Genomic DNA, 18,025 nt, shown 5'->3' on the forward strand with positions numbered 1-18,025 from the left:
ATCATGTTTGCGGTGTGCCTTTGTGCAAGATATCAAGCAAATCCTAAAGAGTCACACTTCAATGCTGCAAAAAGAATTCTGAAATATCTCAAAGGAACATCATCTGTTGGGTTATTGATATGATTCCAATAGCAAGATATCGATGATTCTTTGACATTTTATGGAATCAACTTGAGTTGGAGAATGAATAGGCACTTTTAATAGAAATGGATCAATGTTCTATGTTTCAAGAACTCACCAAAACTTGCACCAAACACCAAACTCACATGGAAGACCCATTTCTTGCCAATTGAACCGATTAAAAGAAGTAAGAAACCAAATGCACTGATTAAATTGCTTAAAAACTGAACTGAACCGAACAAACAGTAGGAAATGAAGAAGAACCAAACGAATCCAGCAAAAGAGAAGAAGCACCGAACTAAAACAAGAATTAAGCTAAAGTACCGAATGAAATTGCAAGAATAGGAACCTAAGACATGTTTTAGCTTCGTATGAACATGGAGATGAAATGAAAAGATGGAGAAGAGAGGAACTTATGTGAATGAAGAGCTTGGTTGATGGACACGCCACTTGAAGTATGAATGCTCCAAGATAAGTGTGCAATGCCGCCACTTGAGAGAACCAAGGCGCTCAAGATGAGACAAGGAAGAGGAGAAGACAAGTTCTCACACACTCAATCACCAATTTGGGAGAGTTTTGCTACATCAAACATCCATCCTCCATTATGAAGGACCTAAGCCCTCCTTTTATAGGAGCAAGGGCCGGTCATTTGCTTACAAAGCTTATTCTATAAGCTACCCAAAATACTCCTAAGCTCACGCCCCTACTAAGCTCACTCCCCAAGCTTCTAGAATTTTCTAAACTAAAGCCTATAGATGCTTTTACAAAAGAGGTGTCTAATGTTTCCCTCTAAGCACCTTTTAATACAAAAGATACTATAAAAAGAGAAAACAATCTTCCACTATTCCCTAATTCCTTAAACTTGCGCCTTGTAAGCCTATGAGGTGGGCTAATGACTTCTTGAGTGTCCTCAACTTGGGCCTCTACCTCCTCTTGTCCTTGATTGTTGGCTTCTATTTCTTCTTGATCTTGATCTCCAACAGTTATGGTATCCTTCTCACTCTCCAATTCATTTAATTGGTTATTCAAATTCTGACTTTGCAGGTTGCAAGCTAGATAGAAAGAGCACAAGTGGCACTTGCCACCTTCTTGGCTCAAGCCTAATCTCATGGCATAGCAAGAAGAAAGCATGTATTGCTCTCTCTACTGCTGAGGCTGAGTATATTGCTGTTGGAAGCTGTTGTGCACAAATTTTGTGGCTCAAATAACAACTTGCAGACTTTGGATTGAAGATCGACAAAGTCCCTTTGATGTGTGATAACACAAGTGCCATCAATCTTACCAAAAATCAGATTCAGCACTCAAGGACCAAACATATTGAGATAAGGCATCATTTCATCAGGGATCATGTAAACAATGGGAACTGTGAAGTGAAGTTTGTGGAGACCAAACTGCAGTTAGCTGACATCTTCACGAAACCACTACCAAAAGAAAGGTTTTTCTTCCTAAGAAATGAGTTACGTATCATTGATCTTAATAATCTCTCCTAAATCTGTTTTGATACATGTTAAAGTCTATTTGTGAAGACAAATAGGGGGAGAATAAATTGGTCTTGTGTATCTTATCTGAAACTGTTTAAATAAGTTGAAATTTCTGATATAAAACTATTTTATGTTGCTGCTGATAAAAACAACCGATTGTTTCGAATAAACAACCGATTGTTTATCAGGATTTATGCTTTTAATGTGTGAAAATCTAACCTGCTGCTGTAAGAAGCATTGGATTGTATATCTGTTATTTTTTTGCAGGTACTGCTTCAGATTCAATCAGATCAAACACAAGCACCAGGGATTTGTCTTCATCAAATAGGGGGAGATTGTTGAACCAAGTGGTGTTCAAGCTTTGAAGAATCCAAAACCCTTTGAAGGATGTTGAAGGCTAGGTTGTGCTTGTTGTTGCTGAGCTGTCTTAGATAGGATCTGGGGTAGATTGTGTTTGTAATCCACTCTTGATTGAATCCAAAGCATAGGCATTCTCAATCTTTTTAAAAGAAAAGTGTTTTTCAAACTAACTGAAAAACAACCTGTTGTTTTGTCGAAACAACCAATTGTTTTATACTTAGGTGTTTTTAGAAAAGGTTGAAAACTGTTTTTATGGTTGACTTGTTGTCAAAACCAAAACAACCGATTGATTCGAGGAAACAACCAATTGTTTGTTTTGGTACCATAACAGAAAAATGGTTTGTGCTTTGACTGAGCATTAAATGCTTTTCTAAGTGATTACGCTCCAGTTTTTATTGCTTTGACCAATCCTTAAATGCAATGAATAGTTTGTTAAGATTTGATAACAAACAACATCTTTGAATATATACAGAAAAACAAATTTGAGTTTTTCACTGATTTTGCTTAAGAGAAAAAGTTGAGATTGCTTAGAGATTGAGATTGATCAAAGAGTGTGAGATAGGATTTTCTGCTTGTATTGATTTCAGATTTGTTTCTGTAACAAGTGTAATCCTTGTATCTGTTGAAAGAACTTTGTGTGTTTGCTGAGAAGTGATGTGTGTTCTTGAGGGGATCAAGATCAGTATTCTTAGTGTTGGTGTGTTGACCAGGAGAAAACACAAGTTAAATATGCAGAAAATAAATATAGGAGAATTAAAAAAAATATGAAAAACCAAAATCAAATTTGGAGGCACAATTTTGATGGAGCTTTGGTATAAAGGGGAAAGGCAGGAAGCAGAGGCTGCTGGAGTAGGGTACATAGACGGATGAACGAGAAACCAAAGTTGGTGTAGAGGGCTTGGACACTAAGGTGCAAATTGGGGAGCTGTTAGAACGCTGGTGCATAATGCTCGTTGAATATTAAATATTAGGTGATGCAGATTTTACTTTTCTGGAACAGTGTTTGGGTTTTGGGTGCTGCTATGACCTTGTAGGTTTGCTGTCATTATGGTGCAATATGTGTGTTGGTTGGGGTTATAACTTTTCTTTTTGCAGGATAAGTCACACTTTGGTTATCTTCCCTTATTTTGGTGGAGTACCTTTGTGGCTGTTGTATACGGGTTGGGATACCCCTGAAGTATCCCTCTTAATTTCATTTATTTATTGCTGATAAAAAAAAAATTGGATTCCCCAACAACGACGCCAAATCCCCAGCAACCTCATAACTCAATGGGAAATTACAAAGAAATCAACCAAAAAGGTTTAGCTTTCCATGCCGAGGAAAAGCAAAAGTATTATAAAGAAGAAAAGAAAACTAGGTTTAGAATGTGTTTGCTCCTATGAAACACGATCTCAAAAGTTGCTTTTTCCTTCCACTGAAGTCTCTTCTGTAATCTTCTTTCCCATCACAAAATCAAATTAAAATCTGCCTTATGATATTGTTTTACAATTATCAGATGTTTCCTTTCCTGTTTCAAATTATTAAACATATATCTTCATTCCCGAATAGTCTCAGATTTTATTCTTACTTTTCTTCCAGAAATATTGTTTCCATTTTTCTTCAGATTTGTTCTTTGATTGTAATTGATTTCAACATCGTTCTTAGAGATATTGCAGAAGATTTTCTTGAATAATATCTTCAAAGTATATTTTCTCTATTTTTGAAGGATTTTGCAGAGGAATTTTAATTGCAGGATTTTTATAGAATACCCCTACAAAAATTTGCATTCAATTCCTTTTCTCAAATATTTGCATATTTAATTCTCTCATTCTTTATTTCAAATTTTGATCCAAAAGAAGCAACTTGGTTTAAAAATACAAAATAAATATAAATAATAATTAAGACCCAAATAAACCCAATTAGAAGTATATTAATTAAAACAATAGATTTATTTATTATTGCATTCCAATAATTTATGATTAAAGTTAATAAGTGATGTGAGTTGAATTTAAGATTGCACATTTATGGGTTACTCTTTTGTTTGAGTTTTGACATTAGCAATTATGGTGAGAGACCCAAAGAAGATTCCCACTGGACACGAACTTAACCAAGTGGTTAAGTAAGTGGAAGGTGCACTTCCAGAGGGCAAAGAGAAAATACAAATATGGTTATTATGATGATGAAGGTGCGAAAATGAAAGACATGAAAAGAAGAATAAGATGATGAAGAGGGTCAAACATAAATGAATAAAAGTATGAAAGAATGGCATAAGGAAAAAGGAAAGAAAAACACAAAGGTGAAGAGATTAAGAGATGTTTATGGAATAAGGAATCACGCCATTGGAAGGGGAGGAGACTCCAAGATAAGTGGTGAAGAGCCGCCACTTGAAGTGCCCAAATACCCAAGATAAGACCCAATTTCTAGGAGACAAAGCTCACTAAACACTCCTGCAGAGTTTCCTTTCCATTCCAAATTCAATGTGAAATACATGAGGCAAGGCAATCTATTTATATAGGAGAGAGTGTCTTGCAGAACAAGATAGAGGGGTAGGCGTGTCATTTGTGCAAAGAAACCCAAAACCTAGAAGCACATGTCATGAAAGGTGGGCTTGCCACAAGACCAATTTATGCTAAGTACACCCAATTTATGCTAATTGAACCCTACTCTAGCTTATTCTTATAATTGGACCCCCAAAGTGAGCATAATCTATTTACATAAACTTGTCTTTTTAAAAATACCAGAAGAAAGAACATTTGATGCTCTGACCTATGTCCAATTCTTCTTTTACCGAGGTCCTTTTAAAGTTTGGTGGGACCTTGTCTTGGATGTTGAGATCACTGACTTAATTGTGAAGTGTTTATTATTGAAAATGAAGCTTTGATACCTCCAAATCTGTTAAGAGAGCTTGATGCATGTGCTGTTATGTTTGGGGTTTAGTTCTAGGTAGTTTAGAATTTGTAAAAATCATTCTTAATCCAAAGCACAGCTGAATCAATCTGGTTTTGACAATAAAAAGTGTTTTTCTAAGCTAAGTGAAAAACAACCAATTGATTTCTCGGTTTAGTCGGTTGTTTTCCACCCAGTTTGTTTGGAGGGTTTGAAACTGTTTTGGCTCGTGTTTAACTTCCTAAAACGGCTAGTTTGAAAAGCTATAAATCTAGGTTACCCCCATATTTGAAAGACACAGAAAGAGAGATTAAGAAACAATTTTGAGGAAGATTTAATTCAAGCTTTGCTAGATTTCCTAAGGCTGTGCCATTAGTTCAAGAAGTGAATTAAGATCTTTGTGATTTCCTGTACACCAGGTGTAATCTTTTCCTTCTATTCTTGTAATTGTTTTTCATTTTGTATACATGTAAAACAGTAAATCTGCAAGTCAGAGGGTTGTTCTGACTGTGTGTGTGAAAAGGCAAAGAGAGTGTGTGTTCTTATGTGGTCAAGATCACCTCTTTGTGGTGTTTGTGTGTTGTAGTCTGTTGTTGATTACCTAGTGAATACCCAGTGGTTTTCTAGGGACTAGATGTAGCTCTGGTAAGGAGTGAACCAGTATAATTGTTTGTGTGATCTTCTCTCTCTCACTCATTTAAAATCTGGTTGAATTGTGATTTTATCTCTGCATTCACTAGCTAGTGATTTAAAATCCTGTCACTTGCATTCAACTGTTAAAGTAACTACATCAGGTTATCAAACCTAGATTTATATTTTTTTTATTGCTTTTGGGCTCGCAATTGTTTTTGGGGCTCTTTCTTCACTTTAAGTTGCAGGTGTTACGCTCTGCTTCTAGAATATAGTAGAGTAGAAAAACAAGATGATGTTGTTGTTTGGGGTCTGTCTTTGTTGGGAAAACACAAGGGAAGGTAATATGTAGTGATGTATAACAACAATATAGGATTTGTTAGGTTATGATTTTATGGACAACTTTTTTTATGTTGATTATACATACTGTTTGTTTAGATTATGGATTGGGTTTAGATAGAATCGATGATCACGTTTATTAGCTTTATGTCGAGAGATTGAAACAAATTTGTAAAAGCTTGAGGATTCGATAGAATCATATTTTTTTTGTTTTATTGTAAGATTTTGAACGTCTTTTGAAAGGTTATGCTGACACCATAACTTATGTGCATAGGATTAAAACATTTCTAAAATATTTCATATTTATTCATTTATTTTTATTGATAATATATATATATATATATATATATATAACTCAATAAATAAAAAAATATATTAATTTCTTAAAAGAAATTTTTGAATAATTAAATATAATGATCATGAAAATTGTTATTGAATGGAAATTTATATATTAGACTTTTATTTAAAAAAATGTTTAGTAATATATAGGTAAATTATTCACGTAATATATGTGTTGTAAAGTCATTGTCGTATGGAAAAAAGTCATACAATTATTTTTCTCCTTTTCTCCTTGACAACTTTTGAAGTGTATAAAACAACCTTATAATAATATTATCGGTTAAAAAAGTAATTATTATTAAATATGCACATCCTTAATATTAGATAGTTTTTTTTAATTCTATTATTTATTACGTTAATATTAATATACTATAATTGGTATGTAATCGATTTAAATCACAATACAACTAGTTTCGATATTATCTTGAATTATAAACACTATATTCAAGCTTCACAACAAACATTCAACATACTTTGAGAAAACTTGTCGTTGAGTTCTTTTCCATTCTCTTTTTTCGTTCGTGTATAATGATGTAAAATTCTTTGTCGTCTCACAATTATTTCATATCTTTTTTTAGTGGAAAAAGTTTGCCCACTAAGTTTTTTTTTTTTTTTGCGTGTTTATCAGTCTTGTTCTGCTTTTGGCAATGCTCAAAGTTATATATGTGGTTGTTATATGTATGGTTGTGGTTGTGGTTCTAATTTTCTTCTTTCTTCTTTTTTTTTCATCTTTTTGAATTATTATTGTTTATTTTATTAAAGAATAAATTGAATAAAGTTGGATTGTTATTGTACTCTTGTGAGTATTATTGTTAGATTGTTACATTCCTTATTTGCCTGTTAGTTTGGTTTATCTCTCCATAGGAGTTGGAGGGAGAATTTCTTGAACTTATATGTCCTTATCAAATAGTAGGTCCAATAGTTTTTTAGTTAAAAAATTAATATCATAGATAAAAAATATATTTGGAATTTTTTTTCTATACAAACTTCTGATACGAAAATGGAATATTTTTTTTCGTATATTTTAAAAATAAAAATGTCCAAAAGTTATATAAAAATTCAACAAATAACTTTTACATAAACTATAATTTAAGTCATAAATATTTTATTTTTATTTTTTTCAAGAATTTTCTTTTCCTCAATCTAACCTGTCTCGGTTATACATTATTTGACATCTTTATTTTAGCATATTCTCCACAAGGTCTGTTGCATTTTAGTTCTTTCAAAACTTAAAAATCCCCAATTGAAATCTGAGTTATCATTTCTTATAATGTGATAATCATGACCTAGAAAGAGATTATTGAATTTGCCTGTATTCATTTTAGTTGAATTTTTCGTCATTAAGAGTGAGTTTGTCTGTATCCATTTTGTTTCTAAAAGGTGCTTTCTGATGAAATAATTAAGCAATTGTTTTAGCTTTTTCATGCATTATATAATTTTACCTTTTAAAAAAGAAACAACTTTATGCTTTATTTAAAAATAAATTTTATTTATTTATTAAATAAATAATTTTAATTATAGTAGCTAAAATCTTAGTATTAATTAGATATCAATCTAAAATTAGTTTATAAATTTTATTATTAATAAAAACTATTTTAAATATTAATATTTTTTTTTAATTTTTAGAATAATATTTAATTTAGTTAGTATTGTGATTAAGGCCACAACCGGTGTAATATGTTACCGTAGTAGTGAAGGCAAAAGCAAGAGAGAAATAACTTTAAGCACGAGTGAGCAGTGAGAGCGTAAGGCAAAAAGTAGGATAAATATTACACTGATTGGATTAACCAACAATGTAATATGTAGCGCCAAAATCATTTTTTTTAAAACTTTATTTTTTAACTTTGAAAAGAACATATTATACCAGTTGGTCAACCGATGTAATATATGTCAAATATTTATAAAAATGCCACCTCATTTTTATTATATACTTTCTTCATACTCTGATTTTGTTACATGATACTTTGATTTTGTTACATGATATTATCATTAAATATAATTATGCATAATAAAAGCTATTAAAAATTAATATTAATTGTCCATGTTTACGAAGATCTACCACCGCATCCACGAAGTAATCTCAACTCATATTTTTATTTTTATTTTTTTAAACTCTTAAGGACATATTACACCGGTTGGATTACCAATCGGTGTAATATGTGTAGTGCCCAAATAAGTTTTTCTAAAAAAATTATTTTTTAACTCTAAAAAAAACATATTACACCGGTTGGTCCTTACCACTAATGTAATATATTTCAAATATTTACAAATATTACCGTGTTTTTATTTACATTGGTTATCAATTAACCGATATAATATGTCGACTTGTTGTAAAATACTTATTTTTTGTACTAGTGTAGTGACTTTATATTCTTTGTTGATAGAGTTTAATGTGATTTATTGGTTAGATTTTATATTGTAATTAATCAGAAATAATAATTAAACAATTTAAAATTAGTTGTTATAAAAATTAATAAATTATTATTATTTCCAGAAATGAAAGAAGTATTGGTGCTGTACAATTTAAAATCACTCTACTGTTATTATTAACACAGCCAATATAATGGACGTGAACATTACAGCATATGAGTTAATACATGATGTAATTAATCAAACATTCTTCAAACTTGCTCAGAAATTATTTGAAGACACTCCAAATTATAAAATAAAAGAGACACACTGGTCATAGTTCTGAGCTTGAATATTATTATGTTGTTCATCTTCCTTCAGCCAGAGTTCTTTCCATGAGCTTCTTCATCTTCTTTCTTAGCTTCCTTTTTCTCATTTTCTGGGTCTTACTTTGCCTCTTGCTTCTTATGCTACATCAAACAATTCACATATATATAATTCTTTTCAGATTAAAAGGTAGTCCATCACTTTATTTATGATGCATCATAAAAAAAATTATATAAAACAAACCAGAATGACATGTATAGAAGATGCATAACAAAGATTTTACATAAATATATTTGAAATTAAGAAAAGGGATGATGAGGAAAAATATGATTGATTGAAGGAAGATAGATATGTGATTACATGAGCACTAGCTGGAGTAGCACCAACTTCTTCAAGAGGCTTGTGATGCTTCACCTCCTTCTTCTGATCAACTTTACCACCCTCTTTGTGGTGGTGCTCCCCAGCCATGATGACAACTTTATCACCCTCTTTTTGGTGGTGCTCCCCAGCCATGATGACAACTTTATCACCCTCTTTTTGGTGGTGCTCCCCAGCCATGATGATTGATTGAGGTAAATAGAATTTGAAAGTGTATAATTAGAGAAATGGGTTTGAGGTGTGATGGGAGAGTTCAGAAGCTTAGTTCTTCTATTTATAGAGCAAAATGATGATCATGGTAACCATGTGTGATTGGTTGGTTACGTACACCTTTCTTAGACCACAATAAATAATGATTTTATGGAAGATTTACAAACTTCTCACCCAATTTTACACTTAATTTATGCTTGGTGATATGATTACAAGCCAATATTTGAAAAATATTATTTTCATAACTCAATCAATTAATATTTAATTATATTTAATTAAATTTTTTTCTCGAACGGATTGAGACCCAAAGAACTATTGAGACCCCTCCTTGGTCGGTCGGTCGTGCACTTCAGTTACTCTCTCCACAAGTTCCTTCCTCTCCTCTGCTCGCTCCATTCCTCAGCCTTCTCGTAATCCAGACTCGGATGGTATCTGCAGAAGACACCTCGACGCTCAAGTCAGTAAAGGTATTTAACACTCAGTTATCAATGCACTGTACTGGATGATGATCCCCTTATTCTTGGAATGTGTGCTATTTATATTACCTTTACCTTAGTCAGTAAAGGTATGCGTCTCTCTTCAAAGTTATGCATTCTCCAATCTTGGTCTTCTTCTTGACTCCCATAGTGCATGTAACTTCTAGAGGCTCTTCTTTGTTCCCATCTCCTTCCTCTAGGTTGTCTCTCTTGAGCTGCTTCTAGTCTTTGTAACCTCTCCACTAATTGTTTCATCTCTTCTTCTTTTTGGGTCAAAGTCCTCTTGGTTTCTGCAAGTTCTCCCAAAAGAAAAGCCTTTTGAGGAGATTGTGGCTTTGAAGATTCTCCCGAAGACAAATGCACCATGACTTGCACCAAAAAGGAAACAAAAAAATTAGTGAAAAAAAACAACAATTTTACCCACTCCTCACTTGTGTCACTAGGAAATTTTAGTAAAGGAGGGAAGAATTGTAGGCACTCAATAAATATTTGCACTCAAAACACAAAGGTCTACACTTGGTAGCAATCACTTCAAGTTAAAGATGACAAAGCTCTTACACTTGCTTACTCAAGATTCCCACAACAAAACTTAAGAAAATTTGAAAGACAATTAAGAAAAGATCAAAAGTAAGAAAGCTAAACCAAATTGGAAATAAGATGAAGACAAAACTTTAACAAGATAAGCAAAAAAAAGCACGAAAAAGACTCAAAGAAAACTTACTTAAACTTTAATTATGAAGATTTGGAATTTCTTATAAATTGAGAGACTAAGAGGGATTAAACTCCACAATTATGAACACAATTGGTCATATACTTAGAATCCTCTTTAGAAATTTGCAAAGTGAAAGTTGAAATGTGAATGCTTCTCAAAACTCTTTTATCTTTGTTTTTCTTTATGGATTCAAAAGTTTTGTATCCTTTTTGTATGCATATTTTTTGTTGTCATTCCACTTTTTACTTCTTAAAATGATGTTAGGTTTGGATTCAAATCATATGAACACTTGCATTCTATGTTTGCAATTAAATCAACCACTAATCACACAACTTCCAATTTGTTTTGAACTCTGCACAATTAAAATCAAAATAAGTATAAAGACTCCTAGAACACTAAGAACAAAGGACTCAAGCAAAAGATGTAAGGAAAAAAAAATTGAGACAAAATAAAATTCAAAAGCGGAATTTAAAGTGCTTAATGAATAAAAATTGTAGAATTGTAGATGACAAGAATGTAAAAGCGGAATTTAAATTTCTTAAAGGTAAAAGCAAAAATTTAAATGTGCTAGAAAATAAATTGTCAAAATCAACTCAAAGCAAATAAGCACAAAATAACCACGCTCTAAATATCACATGATGTGAGTTTATTTTAGGATTGCACATTTTAATTGGTTGCTCTTGTTTATGATTTGAGATTAGCAATTTAAGGTGGAAACCCTATGAAGATTCTCACTGGAAACGAACTTAACCAAGTGGTTAAGTAAGTGTGAAGGTTCACTTCTGAAGGGCAAAGAGAAAAACACAAGAATAAGGTGATTATGATGCAAGGGGCGGAAATTAAGAACAATGGAAGTAAAGGATTTTGAATATAATATTGCAGGAACAAAGAAGCCAATATAGCATGTCTTTTGGGTCTCAATAGTCTTTCATTACCTTCCCATACGTCTTTAGTAACATGTTTATCTTGGAGTCGCAATAGGGACATATTCACGGGAAGGCGATGAGATGTCATAGAATTCTAATAAGATGATTCTTGAAAATACAACCAATTTTTAGTGTACCTTTGTAGATAATTCCAAAAAAAAAAAGAGTATTCCTTTGTAGATATCAAATATAAATACATTTTAATTATTTTTATTTTATTTAATGAAATTATATTTTAAATTATATTATACACCATTATCGATAAACATTTATCTTATTATTATTATTATTATTATTATTATTATTATTATTATTATTATTATTATTATTATTATTAAAACTCGTCTGTGGTAAGAACTATAATTAATAAATAATCTATATTTGTAAATTTAAAACTCTAACACTATAAGAAATCTGGTTTCTGTAAAGATTATTTAAGTTCTTTACTTCTATAAATGTTATTTAAGTTCTTTACTTCTATAAATGTTATCTATTATTTTTATAATTCAGTGATAAATGTATCAAATAATTAATTATTATAAGTAAAGAACAGTAATAATATAATAAACAGAAAATAAGTAATAGTATTTGTTTTTTAATTTTATGGTGCATACATGCATCTTTCTTTAAATATCATATTAAAAACATTATTAATTAAGCATTAAATACGAATATCTTCATTAAATGTTCGAACATTGATTCACTATTTTGTTCAAATATTACCTATTTTATTTTTAAGTGGTTTATATTTATTAATTTTTTTTATAATTTTTTTTCTAGATCTAGTTATAATTTTGTAAAGATAGATAAAAGTTATTTTTAAAAGTATATTTAAAATAGGAACTAAGGTGGTAAAAAGTGTGAAAAACATAACAATATTAGCTGTTTGGGCTTTTCTAACTCAATTGATGATTTAATTCAAGTGAGACATTGTATACTCAATTGATGATTTAATTTAAGTGAGACATTGTATATTTCTTAACAAATTTCTCTGGGGTGGCAGGAAAGCTGGTTAGGATACAAAGGAATTTTCTCTAGGGATGGGGTGCAGACGGAAGAAAGATTGTTTGGGCTTCCTGGAACTTGGCTTGTAAGCCTCGTGAGTTTGGGGGCTAGGAATTATAGATCCAAAGCTGTTCAACTTGGCTTTGCTGGGGAAGTGGATTTGGAGGTTGGGTTCGATTGAGGGCGGCCTTTGGAAGGAGGTTCTCATTTCTAAGTATGGTGGGTGGAGAAGTTTGGGAGAGGAAGGTAAAGGTAGGAGATGCTCTCTTTGGTGGAAAGATTTGAAAGAGGTATGGTCTTCGGAGGGTTGGGGGAGAAGTTTTGAAGACAGTTTCAAGTGGAAAGTAGGTGACGGGAAGGACATTTACTTCTGGAAGGATAGTTGGTTGAAGGGTGAGGCGCTGAAGAATTTTTATCCAAGATTGTTTTCTATTAGTTCTAACAAAGACGCAAAGCTGACGGAGCTTGGTTTTTGGTCTAATGGAATATGGGTTTGGCAACTAGCTTGGAGAAGGTCGTTTTTTGACTAGGAGAAGTCGATGGCGGATCAGTTGAGTCAGCTTCTGCTTGGGGCTGGGGTTGCCCCAGGAGAGGATGATAGTTGGATTTGGAAGGATGGAGGTCTCCAAACTTTTATAGTTAGCTCCGCCTACAATCTTGTTAGGAAGGACAAAGAGGCGGATTCTTCGCCGATTTTTCGTAAGTTATGGAGGTGCAAGGCAGTACCTTCTGAAGCGCTTACGGCTTGGAGGGTGTTGGAAAACAAGCTTGCTACTAGGGTAAATCTAAGTAGAAGAGGGGTGCTGATAGAAAGCTTGAGGTGTTGTTTATGCGGGAAGGAGGAAGAGTCTTGCAGACATTTGTTCTTCGGTTGCAGTTTCGCTTGGTGAGTTTGGTGTTTACTACAGATGGCTTGGGGTTCTGTTTGTGTCTCACATTGAGCCGAAGTTTAACTTTGATCAATTTAGGATGAATCTTCCTTCAGAGTCGGTTCATATCGTTTGGAACACAATCTGGGTAGGGGTGGTTAGTGAAATCTGGAGTCACAGAAATCGTATAGTTTTCAAAAGAGGAGTGACTGATGCGTCTGAAGTATTTGCTTTGGTACAAGTAAAAGTTTGGTCTTGGGTCTCTACAAATTCTCGATTAGCTTCGTTCTCCTTTTCTGATTGGTGTTTGGAACCTATGGAGTGTATGAGGTTAGTTTCTTGAATTTTAGTTAGGTGTAGTAAGGGCAAGGTTTTTTTAGTTAGTTTTGGAGGTTTTTGGCTGAAATTGGTGTTTGAGTACTGTGTATAAGGGTTGAACCACCCCTGAAGTGGTTCTAATTTATTTATTTTTTATTGCCGATAAAAAAAAATTCCTGAAAAAGCAAAGCATATTTAATAGAAAAACTAAAATGTTTAATATATGAAAAAGTAAAAAGGGTAACCAGTATAATTATAAATTACTAAGTAATCAGGTACTTGTAGAGATTGATCATTGCAAAAAAATGTGAATTACTCTATTTAATTAATTATTTAACTTACTGTTAACATATTTAATTTTCTATTGCAAATTATTGGGCTCTGTTTCTTTGGCCCAACTTTCCTTTTCTATTTTAGTTAGGTCTTAATCTTTCTCTTATATATACACCATGTATTTTACTCTTTAATATACAAGTGAATAAAAGTTTATTTTATATTTAGTTTTCTCTACAAGTAGGGTTTATCAAAACCCTTTTTTTCCATTACGATTACGTACAATTACGTACACTACATTAAAGCATCACATCAGGCAAGGAATATTCATCATCTTCATTTACTGTAATATGGTATCAGAGCCATTTCGAGCCTATCCTAGCGAGTATTTGTGTTGGGCCTATCGTGCCACCCGCTATCGGGCCGCTATCGGACCACCCATAATATATAGTCTCACGCACGAGCTTCTATCTATCACTCTCGGCGTGAGGGGGTGTGTTGGAGATCCCACATCGACTAGAGATGAGAGCCTTTCATAGTATATAAGTGGGTGCAAACCTCACACCATTGAGCCGGTTTTATGGGGTTGAGTTAGGCTTAAAGTCCACTCTTTCGTAATATAATTCACTAAAAAAAATAGTTTGAACCTGAAACAAGTCTATCCTAATAGATACAAACAAAATATAATGATATCAACAAATATTATATTTAATGTATTTATTCCTGTTGACACATATTTTCTATTGTGTGAGCTCATTTGTAACCATTAAAATAATGGTAGTATTTTGTAACTAGAAAGAAAAATTATAATTGTTCACGGCAAAATTATTACTAAGAATAGAAATAAAACCCACAGCAGATTCAAATTTTCATAGCAAAATTATTACTATGAATAGAAACAAAACTCACATATGATTGAGATTGTGCAAGATTGTGCATGTTGTACATAAATGAATATTCTATCAAATTTTGTACTTGCACACACAAATTAGTCATATTAGTTTTTTTTTCTTTTTAGCATAAAGTAGGTCAAATTTTAATTATCTAACATTATTTGTTTATACGATTTTAACTATGGTATAAAATTGGTTTTCTACTTAAAAAAGTACAAAGAGTTTGATTTAAAGGTTGAACTTTTGTCTTGTTTTTAGTAAGTAAATTCAAGTGTCTTTATTAATCATCCATTATAGTAAGAAAATAAGAATGATTGTACGAGGAGATTACAAAAACTTACCCCAAATATCAACACGAATCAACTTAAATATTGTATAAATAAAAAAAGAACTAAAGAAAAAAATTCACTTTTTCTTGTTTTGCAATGGAGAGGCTTTCATTCAGAAGAGTAATCTCTTCGAACTCTGGTATCATAATAAAATAATAATTAAAACTTAAATATATGAAAAGAATGTAACAACTACCAAAACAAAATAGCTAAAGAACTAGAAAAAAGAAAAAAAAAACTAATATCTAATTTAACCTTTATTACCAAATGAAAAGGTAACAAAGTTTATTTAAAACCTGATTTTTTTGTCTCCCCTCCTCGAAAAAGTGGGACAACTATTTATTTTCTTAAATAATTGTGTATAATATTATATAATAACGTACAATAATTATTATTTCCTTAATCAAATTCGACCCCACTAAAAAATATAATAGAATAATTTGAAAAAAAACAATTTGAAACTTTATAATCATTTCAATGAATGATACCCAGTTTTGAATAAGAATTAGATGTGGACAAAGATAATTGATTAAATATCATTGAAGTCTGATTTTAAAATATTTGCTAATAATATTATTTTATGAAATGAAAAATAAATAAATTTTTATTAGCAATATGTACTTAAAATGTCTATGAATTTGAGAATACAAAATTTCAAAATAGTGAATTACTACACAACCATTTCTTCTCTAGAATTCAATTAATCATTTGTAATACTAAAATATTATTAAATATTAATTGGGTAGGACCAAGTAATACAATGAGTTAAGATAGTAAAATGGTCAAATTAGTCATATTAGTTTTTTCCTTTTCAGCATAAAGTAGGTCAAATTTTAACTCTCTATCATTATTTGTTTATATAATTTTAACTATGGTGGTATAAAATTGGGTTTCTACTTTAAAAAAATTACAAAGAGTTTGAATTAAAGGTAACTTTTGTTTTGTTCTTTAAGAATAAAAAATGTCAAATTTCATAATAAAAAGTGCTTGGGTTGATTTTTAAAATTAAACTTTCATTAAGTATATTATATTCTTTTAATAATGTATATTTACTATTAGAATATGTAAAACAAGCGTGAAATATGCAATTTTATATTGCAGAAATCAAATCACAATTAGTTTCCTGCAAACGCGTCTGAAATATAGTAGTGCAGAAAAATAAGATGATCTTATTGTTTGGGTATATGTCTTTGGGAAGGTAATATGGGATAACGTATAATTGTTGTTGACTAGCTCCAATAATTGTATAAAGTCATTGTTGTATCCGAAAAAGTCATACAATTATTTTTCTACCTCACAACTTTTATAGTGTCTTTTTTTTTTCGTGTTTATCAGTCTTGTTCTGCTATTGGCAATGCTAAAAGTTATATATGTGGTTGTTATATATGTGGTTGTGATTTTCTTCTTTTCTTCTTTTTGGATTATTATTATTATTTTTTTATCATTAAAGACTAAATTGAATAAAGTTGGATTATTATTGTTAACTCTTGTGAATATTATGTTGATTGTTAGATTCTTTGACTGTTAGTTTGGTTTTTTTGAGTTAGAGGGAGAATTTGTTGAACTTATATGTCCTTATCAAAGGGTAGGTTCAATAGTTTTTGAGTTAAAAAAATTACAAAACATATCATAGATAAAAAATATATTTGGAAAAAAATTTCTAGAAAAACTTCTTATAAAACAATGGAATATTTTCTTTTTGTGTAAAAAATTTAAAACTTAAAAAGTCCAAAAGTTATATAAAAAAATCAACAAATTACTTTTACATATAAACTATAATTTAAGTCATAAATATTTTATTATTATTTTTCAAGATTTTTCTTAACCTCCAGTCTAACCTGTCTCGGTTATACATTATTTGACATCTTTATTTTAGCATATTCTCCACAAGGTCTGTTGCATTTTAGTTCTTTCGAAACTTAAAAATCCCCAGTCGAAATCATTTCTTATAATGTGATAATTATGAAGTAGAAAGAGATTGTTGAGTTTGCCTGTATTCATTTTAGTTGAATTTTTCATCTTTAAGAGTGAGTTTGTCTGTATTCATTTTTTTCTAAAAGGTGTGCTTTCTGATCAAATAATTAAGCAATTGGTTTTGCTTTTTCATGCATTATTTAATTTTACCTTTTTAAAAAGAAACAACTTTATGCTTTATTTAAAAGTAAATTCTATTTATTTATTTATTAAATAAATAATTTTAATTAGTATTAGTGCAGAAAACACATATTACATCAGTTTTAGGAGATATATTACGCTGATTGGAACAAACAACCAATGTAATATGTGGAATATTACACCGGCTAAGGCCACAAGCGGTGTACTATGTTAAAGAGTTTTTTTTATAAATTTATTAAAATACAATACAACAATTATTGTTGCTCATACATACCATTAGTGATATGCAAACAAATACTGTAATAATCACAAGTCTAGACATGAAAACAAAAATAAGAAATGCACTTACCATCAAACACAAAATCCATATTTTCATTTCACATCATTTACGGTAAAAAAAAATGATCTAGTAAAAGATGATTTTTCAAACAACATATAAAAATTTATCTAAATCTAAAATCACAAATCTGAGAAAAGAAAGGCCTAGCGAGATACCTTTAGAAAGCAAAGTGTCTTCCTTAGCTTTTTCAACTATATCCATAGGCTCCACCCTGAGATCGAAGAAGAGTTAGCAAAACGAGAAACAAAGATAACACAAAATGTAGATTTATAAATATAATTATGGATATTGAAAGCTATTAAAAATCAAAATTGTCCGAATACCTATAAATAGACCACCACACCCACCAAGTAAACTCAACTCATTTTAA

At 31.0% G+C, this 18,025-nt stretch overlaps 1 protein-coding gene and 1 long non-coding RNA gene across 2 annotated transcripts; one reads left to right on the forward strand and one right to left on the reverse strand.

The window, feature by feature from the left end:
* Nucleotides 1–8,657: 8,657 nt before the first annotated feature.
* LOC137837492 (uncharacterized) lies at nt 8,658–9,532 on the reverse strand. Its single transcript, XR_011085477.1, has 2 exons — nt 9,172–9,532; nt 8,658–8,954 (listed from the first exon to the last, which is right to left on the reverse strand). It is a non-coding gene; the product is annotated as an uncharacterized lncRNA (long non-coding RNA).
* A 3,525-nt stretch (nt 9,533–13,057) lies between these two features.
* On the forward strand, nt 13,058–13,730 carry LOC137838568 (uncharacterized). Its single transcript, XM_068647815.1, has 2 exons — nt 13,058–13,338; nt 13,427–13,730. Exons 1-2 carry the CDS (start codon nt 13,058–13,060, stop codon nt 13,728–13,730), a joined length of 585 nt encoding a protein of 194 aa, XP_068503916.1.
* The last annotated feature ends 4,295 nt before the right edge of the window (nt 13,731–18,025 follow it).

The sequence above is a fragment of the Phaseolus vulgaris genome, chromosome 4 (genome assembly GCF_000499845.2).
Source record: "Phaseolus vulgaris cultivar G19833 chromosome 4, P. vulgaris v2.0, whole genome shotgun sequence".
NCBI lineage: Eukaryota > Viridiplantae > Streptophyta > Magnoliopsida > Fabales > Fabaceae > Phaseolus > Phaseolus vulgaris.

What these genes read in the sequence shown, in the direction of transcription:
- LOC137838568 (XM_068647815.1), top strand. Translation starts at nt 13,058, where the DNA reads ATGGCGGATCAGTTGAGTCAGCTTCTGCTTGGGGCTGGGGTTGCCCCA. An exon ending in GTGCTGATAGAAAGCTTGAG is followed by an intron (nt 13,339 to 13,426) that starts GTGTTGTTTATG and finishes TGTTTACTACAG; the next exon opens with ATGGCTTGGGGTTCTGTTTG.